Source organism: Hetaerina americana, unplaced genomic scaffold, assembly GCF_022747635.1.
Source record: "Hetaerina americana unplaced genomic scaffold, ioHetAmer1.1.p SCAF_43, whole genome shotgun sequence".
Taxonomy (NCBI): domain Eukaryota; kingdom Metazoa; phylum Arthropoda; class Insecta; order Odonata; family Calopterygidae; genus Hetaerina; species Hetaerina americana.
This window is the reverse complement of record NW_027287019.1, coordinates 4,281,320-4,303,754: the sequence shown is the minus strand read 5'-3', so window position 1 is coordinate 4,303,754 and position 22,435 is coordinate 4,281,320. Positions and strand designations below refer to the sequence as shown.

Below are 22,435 nucleotides of genomic sequence, written 5' to 3'. Positions count from 1 at the left end.
TTTTGGTAAGTACGCATGCATGCTCAAATTATGAAAGTGCACATTATGTTGTAACACATAAAAGTACAGGAAAAAGGTATGAAATGGAAATTCAACTTACGGCATCATTGTGATTCCAGAATATGTAAGCAGGTGGCTCCGGACTGTATAAGACCACACAAGTCAAGTTGATGGTGCTCCCCCGGTCTATGTAAAGATCTGGCGCTCCGATAATGTCAGTCGTGGGCTCTGGAGAATGAAATACAAACAGGCTCGTTAAGACAAAGTTTTTCAAATGGAAGGCAATGTTTTTCAAGCATGAAGCCATGCATTTACGAAATGTCAAAAATGTCTTTTCCATTTTTTTAGAATAATAGACACATCCGAAGTTTCATTATGCGAAGAAGTGTAATGTTCATGACATTTTTTAATTTAACATTCATAACGGATACACTTTATCAACAAAAGTAATAAAATCACCAAGGCTATTATTATATGTCAACATTTTTTTCTCACATGAAATGCATATAATTGGTTCAGAAATGAGTATGAGACATATACTGCACTGCTAAGTTTAGAGCTGCTACGGCTTTGCAGAAACAAGAGCTGAGAAGGAAAATTCCAAAGACAATAATATTACTACGGAAGATATTCACCCTTAATCATTATTGATGCATGGGTCCCTGTATTAATGGCACTTGTGGACTTTTAGGTTTAGCTGAAATATCTTGAATTGGGAAAATTAAAAGTTTATAAGCTTTTGAAAAAGTTTTCAAATTTCACCTAAATATTTTGTATAAATACATTTGAAAGATAAGTACAGGTACGATTGAATTTTTTCATGGTACACACATTTTAAAATTGAATTATGAGACAGCTAATTGAAACATCGAGCATGAATTGCTTTCCCTTCATTTAATTTGTAATGATTTTACAAATAAGTGGTAATAAATATCACCGTATAATACACAATACCTTAGTAGAGCATATAAATCTAATCTTTATTTAAAAGAAAATATTTATAAACACAGTTGAGAGGTTAGTTAGCAACAAATAACGATATATATCAGGATATGTAAGATGTAAAATATTTTATTTTGAAAATAAGGACAGGTAAAAACGAGTTGATTAAAGAAATAATACGAAATAGACGACAGAGAGTGAGAGGTAAGGAGGTATTATGGAGGCTTTTCTTTCCTTTTCAAAAGAAACCATCACATTCATGAGAATTGTTTCAAACGCAGAAAGGCATTTTAATTATCTCTTTGGTTAAAGACGTGATTTAAAACATAATCTGTGGCTTAAGTCTTTTTAATAAAATCACTAGCCACGATACTCTATATCCTTAAATAACAAACTGATATCCAACGCATTGAGGTCTTCGTGTCAGACAGTTAGGACGTGATTATTCGCAGCTGAGGTCGGCGACACATTATCATGAACTATACATAACGAACAAACTTGAGGGTGGATTTGGGCAAGGTATTTATTTAGGTGGTGCATTAGGAGAGTGTGGTGGCCATGGCCCCGAGATGAACCCTTCAGAGGCCGCCGCTTCTCCCCCTACCCTTGCCGATGAAGGCGCGGCCGGGTCGCGGATCGTGCCTCCCACGGCACGGCCAGAACTCCTCGCCTCCAATCCAATATGAAATTCGAAACGGATCGGTTGGACAGGAAGGGTGGCAAATCGCGTAAAAGCACGCGGTCCCTCCCCCCGAGTGCTTGTCCCCCGTTGCAATTCGCCACATCTTCCGCCAGACAACCCACTGGTGCCACCCCGTCCGCGTCGTGCCTAGGATTCCCATCTTTTTTATTCCCTTCTGGAGGGCAAGGCAAACAATGTCGGATGGCCGAATGCAATGCCCCCTTTCTGCGGGAGCGGACAAATGGGGGCGCCGGGCAGTGACAGCCTCGGAATGTTGGAGAAAAAATTGAAAATCGGGAGTGAAACAGATTGATCGAGGATCGGGGGCGTTTAATGGAGAGACGAGGTCTTCGGTTGAGGGGTTGGCGGGAGGGGGGAGGGGTGAATGAGGGGGTGGATGAGGGCCATGGATGCCTAGAGGCGATGTGTGTGCACACGCGAGGCCATATGTATTTATAACGGAATGAGTCTCCAGCCATTGAATAGGCAAATATTGAAGTGAAAGAACTGAGTCTCGAAGCCTTGTAGCGCGAGGGCTTGTATGGATTCATCCCGAACGCTGGCCTTGAGATTAAAAGGCTCTCTCTCGATTGTTTACCTGTAGGCAGCGCAAGTAAATGCCTGAAAATCGGGGGAAGATGGATGGACGATATAAAAATCACTCAAGCAAATAGGGGGAAACCGTTCGAAAAAATTCGCCTGCGTTTAGATCATTACCGTATGCGGCTGAAAGATTGAGCATAATGGTTGGCGTTATCGGAGGGCCTTCTTTCAGCTAATATGAAGAGAATTATTAATTTACTGGATACTGGAAGTTATTTTTGGAAAAATGAACCCGAAAAAATTGAGAATTAAAATCTCAAATATCGATGGCATTCGAAATTTAATTACATCCTTCAGCCATTTCCCTGAGTAAAAACTTAACAGTTTATGTGGCTTAAGTACCAACCGGAACGTAATTTACTTCTATTGCATTGTACCTGAATCATTCTAAGTTTTTGGTTTTATGAAATTTTATCTAAGGTAAAATATTCTCGATCATTAATAATTGCGCGAATTGACAATCGATCTAAATTGTTTCCAGTTTATCTAAATGTAAAAAATACAAAATAATTAAAATATATTATAAATAGCAGGGCTAAACGTATATTCTAAGCACATGTGCATCAAGACACAATATTCCAGAAATGGCTCGCAAATACTTCGCAAATATTTCAAGAGCCCTTGATAGTTCTTTTACGAAGGTTATTTATAACGATCTCGGTGGCGAAGGGTCAGTCCAGTCTGTCAGTCCAGTCTGTCAGTCCAGAGGTTTTGGGGTTCGTCCCCGCATTGGTGGGCATTTATCCATTTAGAAATTGGGTGCCCATGATTTTCTTTGTTATTTAGTTTATACAGCAAATATAAAAACCAACTTGACAGTTTTGTATTTATTCACCATTAACTAAGGCACAATGTTCCAAAAAAAACAAAAAAGTATCACTTTAAGAACGAGACGATTTTCATTCACATTCCCTCTCAATATCATTAAATCAATCCAATTAATCGATCCGGAGGTCGGTTTCATAGGTGGGTGTAGAACTCACCTAATACTAACCCCAAGAGTGCGCAAGAGGCATGTACTAGGAGGGACAGTTCCAAGATATATCATCCGTAACCGACCTCGGGCCCTCCGGTCAGTAACTAGCACTCTACTCACTGGACTACCAGGCCGTATTTTTATTAATGGTTGGTGAAATAAAAATGAATACTCCACTTAACCCAAATACTAATTAGCTCTCATTAGGATGAGAAACAATGGACACGTTTACACCGAGATTTCCTCCGTTTTTCAAGGATAAAAAATCTCCAAAAAATACTTTTTAAATATTTCATGACTGGTCAATTTAGAAATAATTCATGGTTAGAGAAGAACATTAATCAATTCGTGTTGGAGTAACTTCAGGCCACAAGACACTAGCTTCAAAAGGAGAACCCAGTAAAACAATATACTTTGCGAGCTCACGAATTCCCTCAAATTCCATTCTCTCCCTCGGTATCGAGCGCTCCTTTCCCACCCTCTTCGTCCTTGACGACAAAGAAATCCAACTTTTCCACATTTTTAGCCGCGCGAGGCTAGGTTTAGTTTCACCATTTAGTCATGAGCACGGTCCTCCCCCGTCGGCCACCCTCCCTCCGGCAGAACCCCTCCCACCTCCGCCTCGTCGCATCCCTGCCCGACTTCCACTCTGGCTACATTTCCCCGGACAAACTTTCTAAATTGAACTCCGTTCCAATCTCGCGGGTCTCCCATGAATGTATCCTTATCTTTTCCTAGCGGGGCCACCTAGAAAGGAGATACTGACTTCCTCTTCTCCCCTATCCTGCTCTTCACTCCCACTACTCAACTCTTCTCCTTGCTTCCTGCCTACCCCTTCCGCACCGGACGCCTACTAGGTCCTTCTACACGTCATAGCGAGAAATCGCATTACATCTAAAATGGATTCTTAAAGAATAACTAGCTTCGCTTGAGTGAACTAAGGAGACGATGCATGGTGCACGGAGCAAAAGTTTATTTAAAAGACGCAAATTGATTTCTCAATGTGCTGAATGCGTGCCTTACTCTTGTCTAAATCATAAAAATTGAAGCATTAATTTAAATTTAACATTTTCCACATTTTAGTTTCCACGAAAGTGGAATCTTTGATGCGATCATAAACGCGTTCACCCGACATTTGACACATACCACATATTTCACTATACCTCATATATTTGACGTGCCTTATACAATGTAACATACACCATCTACCAGGTATTTTGAAAAGTGATCTTTTGGCAAACAAAATGCATTACTATTATCATTCATACGCTCCAACGGTAGATAGCGTATCTTTTCAATGTTTTCAACCAATAAATAAATCTGAAGGTAATAAGTATTCATTATTCTTTTATAAATTTCGGATCTCTTTTTTCTCAGCGAGTATAATTAAACTAGCCTTTTCTCAACCTCGGAGGCATTTCCAACAATAACCATCATATGCTAAACATTTTAAATTTTGTCAACTATTATTTAAATCAATGTTAATCTTTCAAGCAATTCCTAAATGCCCATTATGTACGTAAACACACCCAGGGGGCCTAAAACAGATGAAAATATTGCGCTCCGTCTTATATTAGATGCTTGCTCCACAGTGTCATACACTGACTAAAAACTCAAAACCATTGAAAGTAGCTATTTGCTCAATGCATTGTAAAATTACAAAATGAATAAATAAAAATGGTAGATGAAGGAGCAGCCAGACACGTCTAGTACGTGCCCTAGTAATTATGATTATAGCCCACGTGATTAAACGTGCGGTAGCATTAATGTAGAGGAACATAGATTTTAACTGTCAATTTAATTCATTCATGATGTCAAACCGCGAGAGCCTAAATTTATTTCAGAATTCAAAGTATTCGGGTTCGTTCATTCAATGAAAGAAGAGTAAAAAATGGAATGACCTTTTAAGAAAATTTATACACGCAAGACTACGATAATTAAACGTTAATCCAACATTGGTTCGTGGGCCATATTTGCAGAAGTCGACAAAATGAACGTGCGTATTTGAAATGTATTCTTCCACTCAATTGATATTTCCATTCAGATACTTGGATATACGATTACCAGCAGAATTATTTAAAATAAGGTAATATTTGTCAAAAGAATTTGGAAAATGTGCAATTTTCGCAAAATTGAGTTTAATATTTCAAGTACACAAACCCATTACGAAAAGTCATTCAACGTTCAAAACACAGGATATTGACCAATCACCGCATTAAAGCAACGTTGGGTCCGTATTATACGTAGTTTCTAGTCCGCCTGGGAGCACCGGGTGCTCTTGGTCATTCATTTGAGGGCGTGGTAGTGCAGTGGCTATGACTCCGGGAAACTGATTGGAGGTCCCCCGGTTTGAGTTCCGGTGACGCCTCTAGGCACCCTCAGCTACCTCCAAGCAACGTGATTTTTCGGGTACCAGGTCTTCCTAGGAAAACATAGCCAGCACAGGAAAAGGATCTAATCCCCCCCCCCTTATCCTAATATGTGAATGTAACAAGCCCTATCGGTCTCAGTACTGGGTGAACTCAAACATCACCTAACAAACCGAACTTATGGTTGGTTAGTGTGGTTGTTTCTGTGATTGTTTACAATGTTTAAAAAAATTGAGAACGCCGCCAGTTGTGAAGTGAGGGCAGTGATTAAATTCCTCAATGCAAGAAACGTTCGCCCATGTGATATTCATCGCCAATTAAAGGAGGTGTATGGAGACAATGTAATGGACGAGTCGTCTGTTCGGCGGTGGTGTCGCAACTTCAACATGGGGAGGGGAAACACACACGACGATGAGCGTTCGGGGAGACCGTCTGTCATTACAGACCAACTGGTGAGCTCAGTTGACGAATTCGTGAGGAACGATCGGCGCGTCACAATTGATGACATCTGTGAGCATTTTCCCAATGTTTCTCGAACAATTGTTCATGAAATTGTTAAACACCATCTGCATTATGCAAAAATTTGTGCAAGATGGGTCCCTCGCGTATCTCAATGAGCTGGCGGCGAAGGACTATGCAGCAGGAATACAGAAACTTGTCACACGTTATGACAAATGCCTTAATTTGCTTGGAGATTATGTTGAGAAGTAGTTGAAAGTATCCTCTTTCAAATAAAATTTTTTATGTTTGTTAATATTTACTTTTGTGTCTTTATTTCACGAACGGGTACTACTTTCCGGATGACCCTCGTATGTATCTATTGCTACAATCGTGGATGAGCGAATAGTTAAATCACTTTTGGGAAGTGAAATGTTTTTTTTTCGTTCGCTTTATTATGATGAACGCCCTATCTTTTCACGATAGCTCAGAGCTACCACTATTCACTTCGGATTTCCATCCCCTGAAAGGTATGAAGCATGGTTCTCCTTCACTGCGGTTGATTAAGACGAATGCCATTAAGTGGAGTCCGCGAAGACTTCGAACACTTCGTCATATTATTCCTCGTTACATGGAAGAGTACAGCGTACGCACGGCATCAATTCATCACTGCTTCGCGCAATAACGATGGTGTGAATATAAAACCCAGCAGGATTATTTTTTTCTATTCTTTCTTCACTTTTCTCCATTACTACGGGTTTTATTCCATATCCCAAAATTCCCTGTAAATCATGAACTCCTTGGCATATTAAGAATAATTTGAAATGCACAAAATTGCTCCCTTGGTTATATGCCTTGGATGGATATATTTTATTTTTCTAGAACCCCAGGAGTAATAGCTACAACAAAATGAGACAAACCATTCATTTTGTGGCTGCTGTAAGAGCGACATTAAAAACATTATTATAATATCAATTATGTCGTATATAAAAACATTACTTATTTGAAAATAGCTGTGCATTCCTTCATGAGAAATCAACAGTGAGCATGCTCCCTCATTTACACTAAAAACTTCATTTCTGCAAGAGACTTCGGAAAAAATCACAATAGCCATGCCAAGTATTACATGATCTTAACCTGATATCTTTTGATTCCTGATCTTTACAAACAATTATTGAGCAAATTTGATATTATATCGTATACCTTTCCATTCTATTAATCTCAAAGCCCATTATTTCTTCTTTTTAAATATATCACTGCTTCATGTTCTTTATTCATATATAGCCTATATACGTGTATTTTCTTTCCTTTCACAATCTGTCATTAAGTGCTTGAACAATTAAATTTCTATATTGCATTTAAAGGTGTATTCTTAATAGTATGTCTTTAAGAGCTAGTAGAAAGGTCTCTCCTCTCCACACAAAAATTTTATCTTAGACTCTCCAGCAGTATCGCAGACATTAATTAATCATCATCATTAAGAATCCTTCGTCGTCGCCATTTTTCAACTCTCAAAGAAAATGGCCGCGCGTGCATCACACTAAAAATGGAGAAGACGCCAACGAGGAATTAGCGAGCTATAAAATCTCTATAAATCCAATGTCCTAACGATGCACCTAATGTATCAAGGCAAGGAGAGAATGAAATTTTAACAGTGAGGAGAGAAAGTGCTACCTTCCAAACCGACGTGTTTTATCGCATTTATTCCAACTTGAATTATGCTGATGAACAAAAACCTTCAGAGACTATAAAATAATTTTCCGAAGATGACCGACACGTGTATTGGATTTTAAAGATCCTTTTCTGGGTGATTTTAAGCAAAGGAATCAAATGCAACACTCGAGAAGAAACTTAAATGACGAGGGTTACTAAATGTCAAGTAGCAATCTTTGATTTACTCGTATTTCCATTTGCTTTCACGCCAATAGATATCAAATTTACTTCCAGCTCACGGGCACTGAAAATTTAAGCAAAACCTAAACTGCCGAATTCAAATTACTCAACATTCACATCTAAATCGGGTTTATAGAAAAAAGATGAATTGTCGAATTTTTCACACATCAAAATTAATTTAATTGAAAAATAATTCCAGTGGCATAAACTCTAAGCGTGAAACAATTTCTCTGGCATTCCAAATTTCTTGAATGAGAGTCACAGTTAAACGGAAAAAATAAGCGAAATTTAATTTGTCTCAAAATTTACTAAAGACCATATGCTAACATTGAAACATGTATATGCGGTCAGCAGGTAAATCGTTCTACTTCTTTTGGATGGCTCCATATTACCCGATACTTATGCCTCTTATGCTGTACCTATTTACCGCGTTTTGATACAAACTACGATAAAACCATTCGATACTCGTACATGGCATGGCGGTGTTAATCATTTAAAGGCATCCAAAGAACTTGTGACGCCAGAACGTTAAGCTTTATGAATTTGTAAATTATACATTTCTTGCTTCTATTATAGCTACCCAGTCACGTTTCACAAAATTACGACGTTCTTCAATACCTTCGAGGGATATTTAATATAATCAAGGTATCAATATTATCAAAACTAGCACGGCTTACCCGTGTACAATATTACCAGCACAAAAAAATACTTAAATTTCAATCCTATATTTAGTAAAAATAAAAATGTACGTCAACTTAATACAATTAGACAAATATTTAACGTAACGTTAACTTATTTAGATCATTTATGATTCAGGTTTAGACGGTTGAGAATGTTTTTTTCGCATAAAAGGGCTCTAAAATTGCATTCTTTAAAAAAAAACATTATAGTATGAGAAGGGAAACTACAAATTAGAAGAAAATCCACCGCATTTGAAGACATATTTAATTTGAAAGGTCAAGCGTAAACAATTCCTATTTATCCCACGGAGAAATTGGAAAACACAAAGTGGAATGGTTTGTGTCAATGCTCCACACTGTTTGTTTTGGATTCCACCCAAACTCAAACAGGCAATTCTTTCCCGATAGCCTCCATTCCATCCCCGCATTTACCCTCATATTTTATCGTCACAGCTTCCCCACATCTCTCGTCCCCCATTACATCTATATCACCATCAGATTTCCTATCCCCATTCGTAGTGATATCAGAGTGCAATAGCAGTGCCCCGGATACCATTGTTATCCGCACCGGCGTGCTTCCTGCCCCGGAAACCCCTTGCCCACACGCATCGCGACAACCCATTCGCTTTCCAGCCTTCGGTTCATGCTCCTTTTTTCAACACCGGTCCCCCCATTCTGGAACCCCTTGCCTCTCAACCGAACTCTCAACCCACCCACGCACTTATCCATGTCCCCAGTGCGCCGTTCCTTCCTCTTCCCTTTTCCCGTCTCATTTTTGTAGAAACGACCAAGTAAGCAGACGCCCGCACCCTCCTTCCGAGTATTCCCCCAGGAACGCACCACTTCCCCCTACCCATCCCCTCCGTTCGCCATCGGCACACAACTTTCGCCTTCTGCAAGCAATGGAACCGTAAACACTAGTCGGACGAAAGACCCAAATGCCGCGGCAGATTCCCTTTTCCACTCACTCTGTCCTTTCCCCCCGCTCACCCTCAGTCACTCACTCCCACGCCATCTCCACCCACCGGCATCCCCCACCCTCTCGACTCACCAAGCCCCGCATTCTTCTCCTGCCATTCACTATCATTCCCCCCGCCAATACTCCCCCTACTCCGCCAGGAAACCTATAGGCCTTTCCCCAACACAAGTGGGTGGCTCCCACCCCCTGTGCCGCGCTGTATCACTCAAAGACAGGCCCCCTATTTGCATAGGCGGATCCCCGCCGTCACACCCCCGGCAGATCCACGTTTTTTTTCCTTTCGAAACCCTCCTCTCCCACCTATTCTTTCCTCATTCCTTACTTTCTTTTCATCCTCTCAACTTCATGTGAGCATAAGTGTATACTTATGCGTGTATATATGTATGTATGTATATATATATATATATATATATATATATATATATATATATATATATATATATATATATATACACACACACACACACACATACATATATACAAGGGCGATTCGAAAATTCCACTATTTTTTCTGAAAAATCAAATTTATTCTCAACTTTCCGTGCATCGTTGAGAAAAGTCCATTTGCATACATGCATTAAAATTAAAAAGCTGGCTACAAGGATGCAAAAAGGGATTGATCGTCGAGGCGACTATGTAGAAAAATAGCTAAATGCTCAACCTTTCTAACGATGATCGCAAACTTGAGAATAAATTTGATTTTTCATGAAAAAAATAGGGGACCTTACTTTTCGAATCACCCTCGTGTACATATAAAATTTAAATGAAGAAGCTAGATAGCGCTAACAAAAAAAAACAGACGAAAGTTAATGACACACGGCAATAGACACGCGTAATCCACAGTTCCTGTAGCTAAACCACCGACCTCTGAAGAAAAAAGGAACTGAGTATATCTATACGTACACCCACACACCACCTCACACCATTTTATTTTAACTGCGAAAAACACACATATTATAACAGGTTTTACAATTTTAGGTTTTTTTACGGGCGCTACAAGGTAACAAAACAGAAAACAACAAATCAGATGAATTGGAGATTTTAATATTTTGGAGGAAAGCCACCTTTTCAACGTAAGTAGGAACACTGGGTACGCGGGCGATACGCAAGACTACCTATCTAACCTTTTGCCATACCCGGTGAAAAAGGTGATTGCGCTACTGAAATACTGAGAGCTTTTTGAACAAATATATGTTCATACAAACACACACACATACATGTATATATATATATATATATATATATATATATATATATATATATATATATATATATATATATACACATACATACATAGATACAAAACATATAAATCTATGTATTTGTAATTGTACGTATGTGTGTTTGCGCGTACAACTATTTTCCTGTACTTTTGAGCATTGCGGGTCCTTTGATAAATACTTTTCCAGTTGAATTGAAGAATCGCGAAAACCTACATATTCTCTGAGAAAATTGACAACCATTCGGTTATGTACACACCGACATATTTTTGAGATGCTCCAATACTGCAATCCTTCTTTGGAAATGTGATTTGTTTGAGTCCAACATGTAACGGTATTTGATTATGAAAATGCATATGGTTTTCTTAACTAAAATGAATCACATCGAGGAGTGATATATTATTTGGAGAAAGCATAAAATTTAGGCTAATTTCGACCTTTTTGGCTATTAAGAACGAGATAACTTTCATTCAGTTATTATAATCCATTATAAAATACCAGTAGTAACCGTAAAGTTGACGTTCAGAAAGGAAGACTAGATCGAGTCATCTATTACTACATCCTAACTTTTATTAAATTTGAAATGGTATTAGCAGTACCAGTATTTTCCTTTATTGACCCGAAACGTTTTGCATTTATTCATGAAAATTTTGAGAACATAATAGTTGCTTATCCAGTTTAAGAATTGATTTTTTAAAGACGAAATCAAAACTTTTTTGACGAAAGGAAAACTACGAAGACGTTGATTAACATTTTATAAATTATTTTCATTAAAGGAATTCATTCTTGAGAATCTTTTTTGTGTAAACTTACGTTAAATGCAGAATATATTACAAATCCATTAAAAATTTAACCTTTACGATTTCCCGCATTTCTTGATGCACAGCCTTCAAACACTCATTCGCAAGGTAACACAGTATGACTTTCAGGAAAACCGTTTGCTCCATTCTATGTAATGGATTTATGAGTTTCCATGGAAATTTCATGGCGTGCACTTTGCTTTGCTTAAGTAATTGCGTTCTCCGTTTCTTCGAGTCCGTTCCTAATTCCATCTTTCCACCAGGTCGCGCAGCATTTCATTATTTCCTATTTCACATTGATGCTTAATGGTTGATTTGATAATTTTTTCCTCCGCCCTCTAATGAGGCAAACTACGGTGAAATTTCCGGCGTGCGGGATCGCTCCCTTAAAGAACTAGAGTTGGAGGGCGCGCGTATTCCGAGCGAACGAATCCGGTCGGCCCTTGAGTTTGCTCTCCAATTCACCAACTCCCTCACCCTCCCCCCCCACCAGCACCCTCCTTCGTCCCCCGAGACCTTAATCCTTCCACCCTTTCGCCCCTTCGACCTCGAGTCCCCGGCATCCTTGCAAAACCCTCCTCCCCTGAAACCCCGAAATCCTCCGTCCCTCCCGTCTCGACTTCATACTCCAATTCCCCACCTTTGAACATACCTACATCACTATTTAATTTCGCTCATTTATGAAATTTCACGCCGCCCAAACCCCTCACGTTTTCCTCAGAACTCGAGTCAGTCAACGTCGTGAGCTATTTTTCTCTTATTCCGTTTCCACGTTTCTTTAAAAGAAAATTTCTCTCTCCCTTTAAAAGAAATCGCCGCGACTTCTCCCTTTTCCCCATCTAATATTTATAATGACACCGGGGATTAGATGATAAGACCATAAAATAAAAAGCTCCGTGTTTACAGCGCTGAAGAGTGGGTCGCTGCACTGCTGTTCCTCCGTCGCCGCTGGCAATTGAAATCCAGTGGTACAGTTTTGCATCGAGCTTCTTTTCCTTTCCCGAGGGAATTCCATCTTTCTCTTCCCATCCCCCGCGATGTACCCCAAGATGGAAAATAATGCCAGGTTGGGCCGTAAAGACTTGAGAAATAAGTCGTTTTTCGTGTGTTAATTTTTTTATCTGCTATTTTTACGAGCTCAGACGAAAAAATGTGTCCGAATCAGAGATGTTGGCATTTCACGACGCAAAAGAATGGTGATATGGACGACGTAAAAATACCTATTTTATGATTAAAAAGAGGGAAACATTACGTCTCTTTGATTTGATCTCATTGAGATCTAAAGCTGAAAACACAAAATTAATGGCTAGCTAAGATATAATGGGTTATATCTTTCCTTGATAGTCCTAAATTTACAATAGCAGCAATAATCATTTAGAATATTAGTACTGTAGTGAAAAATCGTGATAGCAAAGAAATTATAATCCAACAAAACCTCTGGAAATGTGCAAAAACTATTTACTCATGATACGGTATCGTTTGGTCATCACCATATTCTTAAGTATCGTGAAACTAAACCCTTGAGAGGAACGCATTAAAACAAATGCAATCAAAGAAACCTGGAAATGCATGTAGTGCAAATAATTTATTGATCCAAAATAAACACTTCTAACGTGGCACATTTTAGGTGACATTTATCCGAATACACCTTGGTTATAATCAGTAATAAGTAGCAGTCAGGTGAATGCCACGACTCCTCCTACTAATATCCTCTTAAACTACGCACTTCTACGTACCATTCGTTCTAATTTCACTTTCTTCGATAGGTTGGCGTGCCGTTATTGTCAACAATCCTAAAAAGATAATATTCTTCGAGACGGAATAATGTATTAATTAACCAATTTTGCATTCACACTATTTTCAGCTTCCATTTCCGGCATAAAACCCGAGCCACACCGTGAATTTAAAATATACCTCAATTACCTTCACCAAAACAACACTATCCAAATAATTTCATCACAAGTATGTCTACACGGCCCAGATATTTCGTAAAAGTATCACATCTGGAGGCGTGAACATGGAGATTCCGATGCAACAGCTATTCAATAGCCAAAATTGTGATCATCTGAATCTCGTATAAATAAAAAAGAAATTGGTTAAGGAGCCGGCATCGAAAACGAAACCAAATCGAAAATACTGCAAAGGTAATTTCGAATTCCGGAAATAAACTTGGTAGAATTAGGTGAACAAAATTATAGGCATAGCATTTTCTTATTCTTTTTATGCCTGTATCTTTCCTTCCCTGGTAATGGAATATTCTAATTCCACAGTTGGAGCTCACGAGAAAGAAAACCAACCGTCCCATCACTCGTGATGGTAACAAGCTGCGCCGGTAGTTCTGGTGACAGTGCGGAGGGCGTGTGCGTAAGTCGGAGTGGTGCTCCCGTGACCGAACAAGTTGTTTCCATCCGCCGTGAAAGGTGAGCCACGACCCCACCGGGTGCCATCGTGTCGTTGCCGGGGGCTGTGCGCAGGGAATGGGTGCGTATCCCGAGGGCAGCCGGGCTCGTAAATCAATTAGCATCGTTATGGCTATAAGCTTATATGGAGAACTCGTGTTTGTCATCGGCGAGGCGAGTATTCGCGCGGACGGCGGCCGTTGCTCCGGTGGAGAGAGAGAGAGGGAGAAGGGAAAACTTACGAGCGTGCGTGATAGCAGCAGTTGGTCATGTTGTGTGACTTAAGAGTAGCTGCAGGGGCGTGTTCAACAACTGGAGAACTCGGGACCACAACCAGTTCAGCTCTCTCTTCTGCAAAGGTTATGGACGCACGAGGTCAGTCTAATTGGAGAAATAATTTGTGGGGGAGAGACGGTCTGGCTTTCACGAAATATACTGCACGAATCATTGCATGTGCTGAATTTTCAATTTCCTCCCTTGCTGTATATGGTGCCATTCCTAATAATGAACAATTGTTGAGAAAATGTATCATAGTCTAACCAGCATTTTATCACCTTAACTGAAAATCGACAGTCGGAAAGAGGATAATTTTGGTTTTGTAAATTTATCTTTTAAAGTTAACGTCAAAAACCAACGTTTCATTAAAAATAAAATAACGTTACCGCTTCTACCTCTCAGCTATTAGAAGGAATGTCAAATGCCAAGGATACTGGGTATGGAATTAAAACAGGCATAGTTATAAACAATGTTACTGATCAAATGATAAAATTCAAATTTTCATTTATGATGGCCAAGTAATGATGAACACTAAAATTAGAATGTACACGAACAAGTGGCAGAATAAAATATACTTACTTGAAGGTAAGGCACCCCTATCTAACCCCTCCCCTCATAACTCCAAATAGGAAATATTACTACAAATAGGAAATATTTACAACTAATTCTTGATAGTTCTTAAAAGTTAATTGCTCTAAAAAAAGGCTATCAACCTGTGCTGCAGTTGTTTTCATCTTTTTGCTATCTCAAATATTGTCTACACATAATATTTTTCGTGTTCTCCGTGCCCTTTAATTTGCTTCTATCGTAATGGATGTAGCATAACATACATTCACCTCCAAATACGAAAGTTAACACTCAAGAGGTTAAATTTGATTGTCATGAAATTAATGAATATAACCAAAGCCACCCACTGAGTGTAGGCATGATCTAAAACATGAATGAGACTACCTACTTCCTTCTTTTCGGTACATGGTAATTGAGTTCCTGGATACTTTGAACAAGAGTGGAATTGATGTTGAAATTAGTTGCAAATTATGTAGAGGGTGGGAAAACCTTACGTAGTTTTAGTCTTAGGTCTTTTCGTGGAAGACTTATTCTGACACTGTTACGGACGATATTCCCTCTGTCGGGGTTTTTGGCCGGGACATTTCGGCACAATAATGAAATAATCCTTTGGCTAATGATTTAAATAAAACCTATGAAGTAAATGGAGCGAACGCTTTGTAATATTTCACAATTTCTGCGCCAAGAGCATATATTTGTTGAAAACTCTCCATATAAGAACTAAAGATTCTCTACATAAGAACTGAAGAACTACGTACGAGGGTCATCCGGAAAGTAGTACCCGTTCGTGCCGCATGAAGTGCTGACGACGCGAGTAGCCGCTGGACGAGGTCAGATAGCTTCAGTGGCTTGTCTGCCTTCTCTGAGCCAAGTTGCGTGACGCTAGCATTGCCTGTGTTGTTTCTGTGATTGTTTACAATGTTTAAAAAAATTGAGAACGCCGCCAGTTGTGAAGTGAGGGCAGTGATTAAATTCCTCAATGCAAGAAACGTTCGCCCATGTGATATTCATCGCCAATTAAAGGAGGTGTATGGAGACAATGTAATGGACGAGTCGTCTGTTCGGCGGTGGTGTCGCAACTTCAACATGGGGAGGGGGAACACACACGACGATGAGCGTTCGGGGAGACCGTCTGTCATTACAGACCAACTGGTGAGCTCAGTTGACGAATTCGTGAGGAACGATCGGCGCGTCACAATTGATGACATCTGTGAGCATTTTCCCAATGTTTCTCGAACAATTGTTCATGAAATTGTTAAACACCATCTGCATTATGCAAAAATTTGTGCAAGATGGGTCCCTCGCGTATCTCAATGAGCTGGCGGCGAAGGACTATGCAGCAGGAATACAGAAACTTGTCACACGTTATGACAAATGCCTTAATTTGCTTGGAGATTATGTTGAGAAGTAGTTGAAAGTATCCTCTTTCAAATAAAATTTTTTATGTTTGTTAATATTTACTTTTGTGTCTTTATTTCACGAACGGGTACTACTTTCCGGATGACCCTTGTAGAATAGATGACCAAACAAACATAATTAACTAAAAATGATTTTTTGTTCAATAATGGGGAAACGTTACTTTTATTACCAAAATATTGCCACAGTATTTGCAGCGAAAAATGAGCTAATAATATAATGAACATTATCTACTCGCCTTGGGAGAATAATATGAAAAAACAGATAAAATTTAATATGAAAATGGATGATAAATTTAATAAATAAAGTTGACAATCAAACATTATTGATGGCAATACACTCCTCTTAGAAACATTTTTAGATCTATAAATTGGGGTTCAACGGAACAAATAGAAAGTTTGCATTGGTTCGAAAAAATAACCCATAAAAACCCATACTGGCGAACTATAGATCTAAGAAACACCAATAAACGAAATCCGCTATTGAAAGAGAGCGTGCAGGCTTCACTCGTCATTCATACCTTCGTACATTAGGTCACTGAATCCATCCCAATTTCAATGTTCAAAATTCAACTCCGTTCTCGCGCTGAATGCTTACAGCGCAGAATATGCATAGCATTACTTTCCAAATTACCCCTCTGAATAAACCAATACCTGAATACACCAATACCTGATTCCTCGTCCCAGCGATTTCGATTTTAACATACAGGGAATTTTAATCAATCTTATTTTAAAATTTGAGCAGCGGCCTGTAATGTAGGTATTCAATCAAGCTATCTATATTATGCAATTCATTCTTAACTACCCCGTCATGAGTCATGTTTCTTTTTTGGCCAATAAACACTCGGCATGATGAATTTTCATGTGAGTTTAGGGGAAAATATTTAGATTAATTTCACTCACGTACTGACAATAATAGCACTTGTATGGAAGCTGAAAAATAAAAGACTTGGCATACTACAGGAGTAAAAAATAAAAGTTTCCTTCCTTTATACTTACCACTCTTCCCTTGACTTTGGAATCATCCCACACATATTGCAAGCATAGATAACACTTGTCATTTGGTTACTGATAAAAACTGGGAATAAATTTATTATCGCGCAAAACCGTTTAACCATAAAATCCGCTTTCCAGTAATATAAAAATTATCAAAGTTTTCCACCGATAATTCCATTTTCTTAGGTCGCTTCACATACCAAAATAAATTTACTTCGGGCAAATATTGAAAAGTCGTTGATAATGATTGACACCTACCACAGGTAAACCATTGGTGGCACAGGGAGAGGAAATACCCCCCTAACCTGGTGTGTGACTTTCACACGCCGTTGAGATGAGTCCTAGGTGAACTCTACCCCAACCTATCAAACCGACAAATTCCAAAGAAACTGCGGGAGATGCAACAACAGTAACTTTTAACGGAGTCATCCGCTAATGTGCATTTCAATGCAACAATTTCAATTCAACAATCCCAGTCAAGGCGAATGATTTTTACACTCTGAAATTGTTGCATTGAAATGCACATTAGCTAATGACTCCGTTAAAAGTTACTGTTGCGGCATCTCCCACAGTTTCTTTGGAATTTGTTAAAGTATAAACACCATAAGTGTTTAAAGTTGGCTTTGACCTCGTGGACAGTGGCGGCTCGCGCACGACTACCAATGCCTGTGACATTGTATGCACGGTATTTCGTCGCAACATCTTGTTCCTCTAAAAGCCCCAAAATTTCAGAGTTAAAGAGGACGCCTCGGTAGCTTAAGTGGCTAAAGCACTCGACCGGATATTGAGGGATCTGGGTTCGAATCCCAGTCAAGGCGAATGATTTTTACACTCTGGAATTGTTGCATTGACTATCAAACCGATATTAGTGTTGATTAATGCAGTTTTAACGGAAATGGCAAGGACGGTTGGTAATCTCTTAATAGCATCGGGTGTGTGACAAAGGATAACTGCTCTAACCCGGAAATATGTGTACATGCGTTAAGGATATCGAGTAAGTGCTCTATCCTGAACAAATATTCTCTTCTAATCGCATGTAATCGACATTAGAAACTATCTAAGAGGAACTTATGCACCCTAGACAAAGAAAAATTTATGAATGGAGTGATGGACGATATAACCAAAATGGTTCACATCACAGGAACAAAAATAATGGCGAGGTCAGTTTCACCGGACGCAAAAAAACTTCAACATCGATTAACAGGAAACTTTAAGTCACTCAAGTGTCCAAACTTGATGAATAGATGGCGGAGGAAAAAAATTAAATATCACAAATATGCAGTTGCCACAGCAAAATAAAATATTCAGATAAGTTTGCGGTGTCTCTCAATGGACGACAACAAGAGCCGCGAAGAAGACTAGAGAAACAAATGGACGCAAATTAGTGACGTCTCTCGAAGCGCCTTTTAATGACAGAGGGGAGCCAATCGTACGTGAAATGTGTAAAATACCTGCAACAGGAAACTAATGCTGTTTATTGAGATATTTTCATCGAAGTTTTCAATATGAGACTAAAATGTCTTAATTTTTTTTCAGGGAGGCATGAATTGCATGAAATTGGTCATCATTTACACCTTTCTCTCGAGATCCACCGACGACATGCCCACCCAATAGATGACGAGGCCGCCGGTCGGAGATCAGCGTATCCCCGGGGAGTTTCCCTCGCGGGAGGGAGAGGGGGCGCACGGGCGACCCCTACTGCCCACGCGTGGCAGTCGTACCTCCAGGAGGTGTCGCCATCGTGGGAGGTGCGGAAGGGAATCGTACTAAGGGGGCCCGAGGGCAGAGGCTCGGAATTACGGCGAAAGGGGGGAAAATATCCGCTTGACAGATGGCCGCATCCTTCATATTCAGTGGGGCGGGGTGTGTATGGATGGGACTCCAAAATCGTGTGTGTTGGTGACGGGGAAGTGTGTCGAGGTGTTGGAGGGGGGAGAGGCGAGGGATCGGGGAGAAACAGATTGGGGCCCCGGAGAGGGGCAACGGACTAGTAGGGCCGGGGTGACGGGCTAGACGGGGCGGCGATCAATTTACATCGCCGCATGCCTCATTCGCAATCGTTCCCCTATTTATTGACCACGTAACCGTTGAAAAACGCCCTGCTTCGCGAGAAACAAGTAATGTTTCGGTCATCATAAATGCTACCTTGTTCTTCGCTCCTCCCAACTTTCAATATCCAGTTCGTGAAGCTCAGATACAAATTTGAGCGAGCCAGACATACGCGATATCCCGATCCCAATAAGAACACGATATGGACATAGGATTACGGAACGACACTATTTTTTTTCTTTTTTCTGAATTAAAATATGTTATGGTTTCTTTATGAGCGCGAACACCTTGCTATTTTGTTTCATGAGAAATGTATTTTCATCCAGTAACTTTAAGGTTGTTTGAACTATTGCATTATATAAGAAAATAAACACATAAAATAGGAAAGCGATTAACATGCATTGATGCAACTGAAAAAAAATACTTAAGCCGTCAATTCATCACTAAAACCCAAACAACAACTTAAAATCAAACACCTTTTCACAACAAAGAAAATTTAATTCGAGAGCGATCCTACCTATGAATGAAAAATCATGAACCCACGGAACGGGGATGTATAGCAGTCACGAATACCCCTCCGAATGAGAACATCTAACCATTCCACAGATGACCTACATAAATTTACATTCCCCGTTTTAATTTACTTTCGCCGATTTACAGAGGCTTCAATTTACGAGAATAGATGGCAATGATTGATTCTGATGGAGCACATTTTAAAAATCCAACGGCGTTCATTACACGATGTTGATGAATGCAAGAGGAATGGAAGCAAGAGGTTGGCACGCGGACGACGAGATGAGATATGATGAGGTTCTGGTGGGTGGGAAAGAAAGAATAAAACCTCACAAGGAGGATTGTCCTTCAAATGTTTTGCTCTTCCAATTATTGAAAGATGTATTCATATCGAAAGTGGGGATTCTCGTTAAAAAGCAATGAATTTTTTTTCGAGTTTTGGAATGGTTAAAGAATGCTTTTGACGACTCTCGACTATTAAAATTAAGAATTCCTATTTGATTTTTGCTACTCCGTTCATATTGACATATTTTCTTTGAAAATAAAAAGAAGAAAAGAATGCCATTACTACTCAGACATCAGAACCAATAAAATATTCTAATCATTCTAATAAACCTAGGTAATTTCACCTCCTAACCGTAAGGAATTTCTAGCATTCTTGTCGAGGAATTCCGCTTTGTCAACCGGAAATAAAAAGGCTAAAATAATATTTATCGTTCAGAGAAATTAAACACTAATGCGATTTATCTTTAAAATTTCCTGGTACAGAGTTCTGATCAACAGGAATTTAAGAACAATTTCAGTGCGGCATAACATTGGAAAAGTTCTCCGTACTGTATCAAGTGCAAAGTACGTGAACTTGGAGAACAAGACTTTACCATCGAGTATTAGTAACACTTAGTGATTCACACTGGCAAACATGTCTTCATGAATTTATTTATATTTTAGAAAGATTCAAACATATTGATGGAGACATTAGTTTTGTATAATTTATATTTGTTATAGCGTTGAATATAATATTAATAAAATAGATTGTCCGGAATCTATTTTGACATGTTCTCCTTAGATGTTCAAACTGTTCCATGGATTCACATGAGGCTCGTTTAAGTTTGCCGTCTGTAATACGTAGCTTTGACGCACAAAATATGATACACGTAGTATAGTTCAAAAACAAAAAGTGGAAATAACGACACTACTTTCCTTGGTAAACAAACATCTACCTTTAATCGAAAATAAGCCACAAAAACAACCTTGATTATCCGTCTCAAATAAAGTCAATAATGGGTGTGTCATAATGTAAAAAAACTCGTTCAAACATTTATGAATATAGAACACTAGCAGGTAAAATAAATTATGAATAAAGACGAAATAGTTTTAAGCGTACCTTACTCGTCAAATTGCCGAGATTAAAAATTAAAAAATAAAGATTTTAGTATTTAATGAGGCATTGCTAATTCTATGGGAGTTTTTGGTTCTTCCAAAAAGAATATCGAATCGAAGGTTATGGGTAGAGCAAGAGGGATCAAACCAAATCTTTAATGTGGCTGTGATCAGCAAACAGTTGCGTGAAATTACGTTCGGAGAAAATATTTCAATATTTTGCAGGAATCAAATGACAGTAAAGCTGAAATTGACGCAACATTGAAAATGAAATGAAACAGGTCCCAGATACACGTTTGAGGTTAATGTGGTACAAATAAACCAAGTTCATTTACAATTTTTACGAAACGTGAAATGAGTCCCAGATATTGACACGGGATATAAAGCTAGGATACACGTTGTTCAACGTTCGCATTTTCTAAATTTTCACGGCTGAAAATCAAAAAAAAATTCGATATGCACTTTGATATCTTTTCTCATCTTTTGTGAAATTCTTCTCTGATCTCATGAGAGGTATAGTAAAAGAATAAGTTCCTTCAGAGGTTTGCAAAAGCGTTGTTTCCCGAAAAAATTGGCACCAAATAGGATGTGCATTAATGGCGTGATGTGAACCCGACAGTTTCACTGACTGGTAGAAATATTAGTTCAACTGATATTTACTGTACCCTACAGTCTTCTCCATTCGATACTGATCCGCATATGTCCTCATAACTTATCTTTACCACACCCGTCTTTATTTGTTCAGTAAAATATCCCAGGTTTATTCTTGTGTAACCATGCTTCTATTCCCACTGAATAACGTAACTTAAAAACCTCCTTTTCCCCGAGACTTACCTTACCAACCTGGGTCTTAATTTCGATATCACATTGTTTTTAATCCGTAATATAAATCCGCGAATATTATTGAAGCATTTTTAATACGCCGCCTGCCCTGAGCCAGAAAGTAAGTGTATGGGAGATATGAAAACAATAAAGTACTGGGAGTAATATTTTTACTGCAATAAAATGCAATGCGGATTATCTAATATTATTAGCTACACGTATGATGGCATTTATTATCACGAAGTTTTACGAAAACCAATCACGAATTCATTAATCTTTGACGAAAAAATCCGCATAAAATGTTCGATGAGGGAACTAATTATTAATAAATTGGAAAACAAACATCTCGTCTCGTTATTACATTTGGCTAAAAGCAAAATATATCAAAGAACAGCATTAAGTTCGGACTCTATCGATATTGTGGACCAACTTTGGA

The 22,435-nt window shown here is 38.9% G+C and overlaps 1 protein-coding gene across 1 annotated transcript in view; it reads right to left on the bottom strand.

The window, feature by feature from the left end:
• Positions 1 to 22,435, bottom strand: part of LOC139692881 (neurotrimin-like) — a 417,709-nt gene that overhangs the window by 107,523 nt on the left and 287,751 nt on the right. Inside the window, exon 4 of the mRNA XM_071591192.1 lies at positions 101 to 228. Within this exon, the coding sequence (XP_071447293.1) occupies positions 101 to 228 (128 nt within the window). The remainder of the gene's footprint in view (positions 1 to 100; positions 229 to 22,435) is intronic.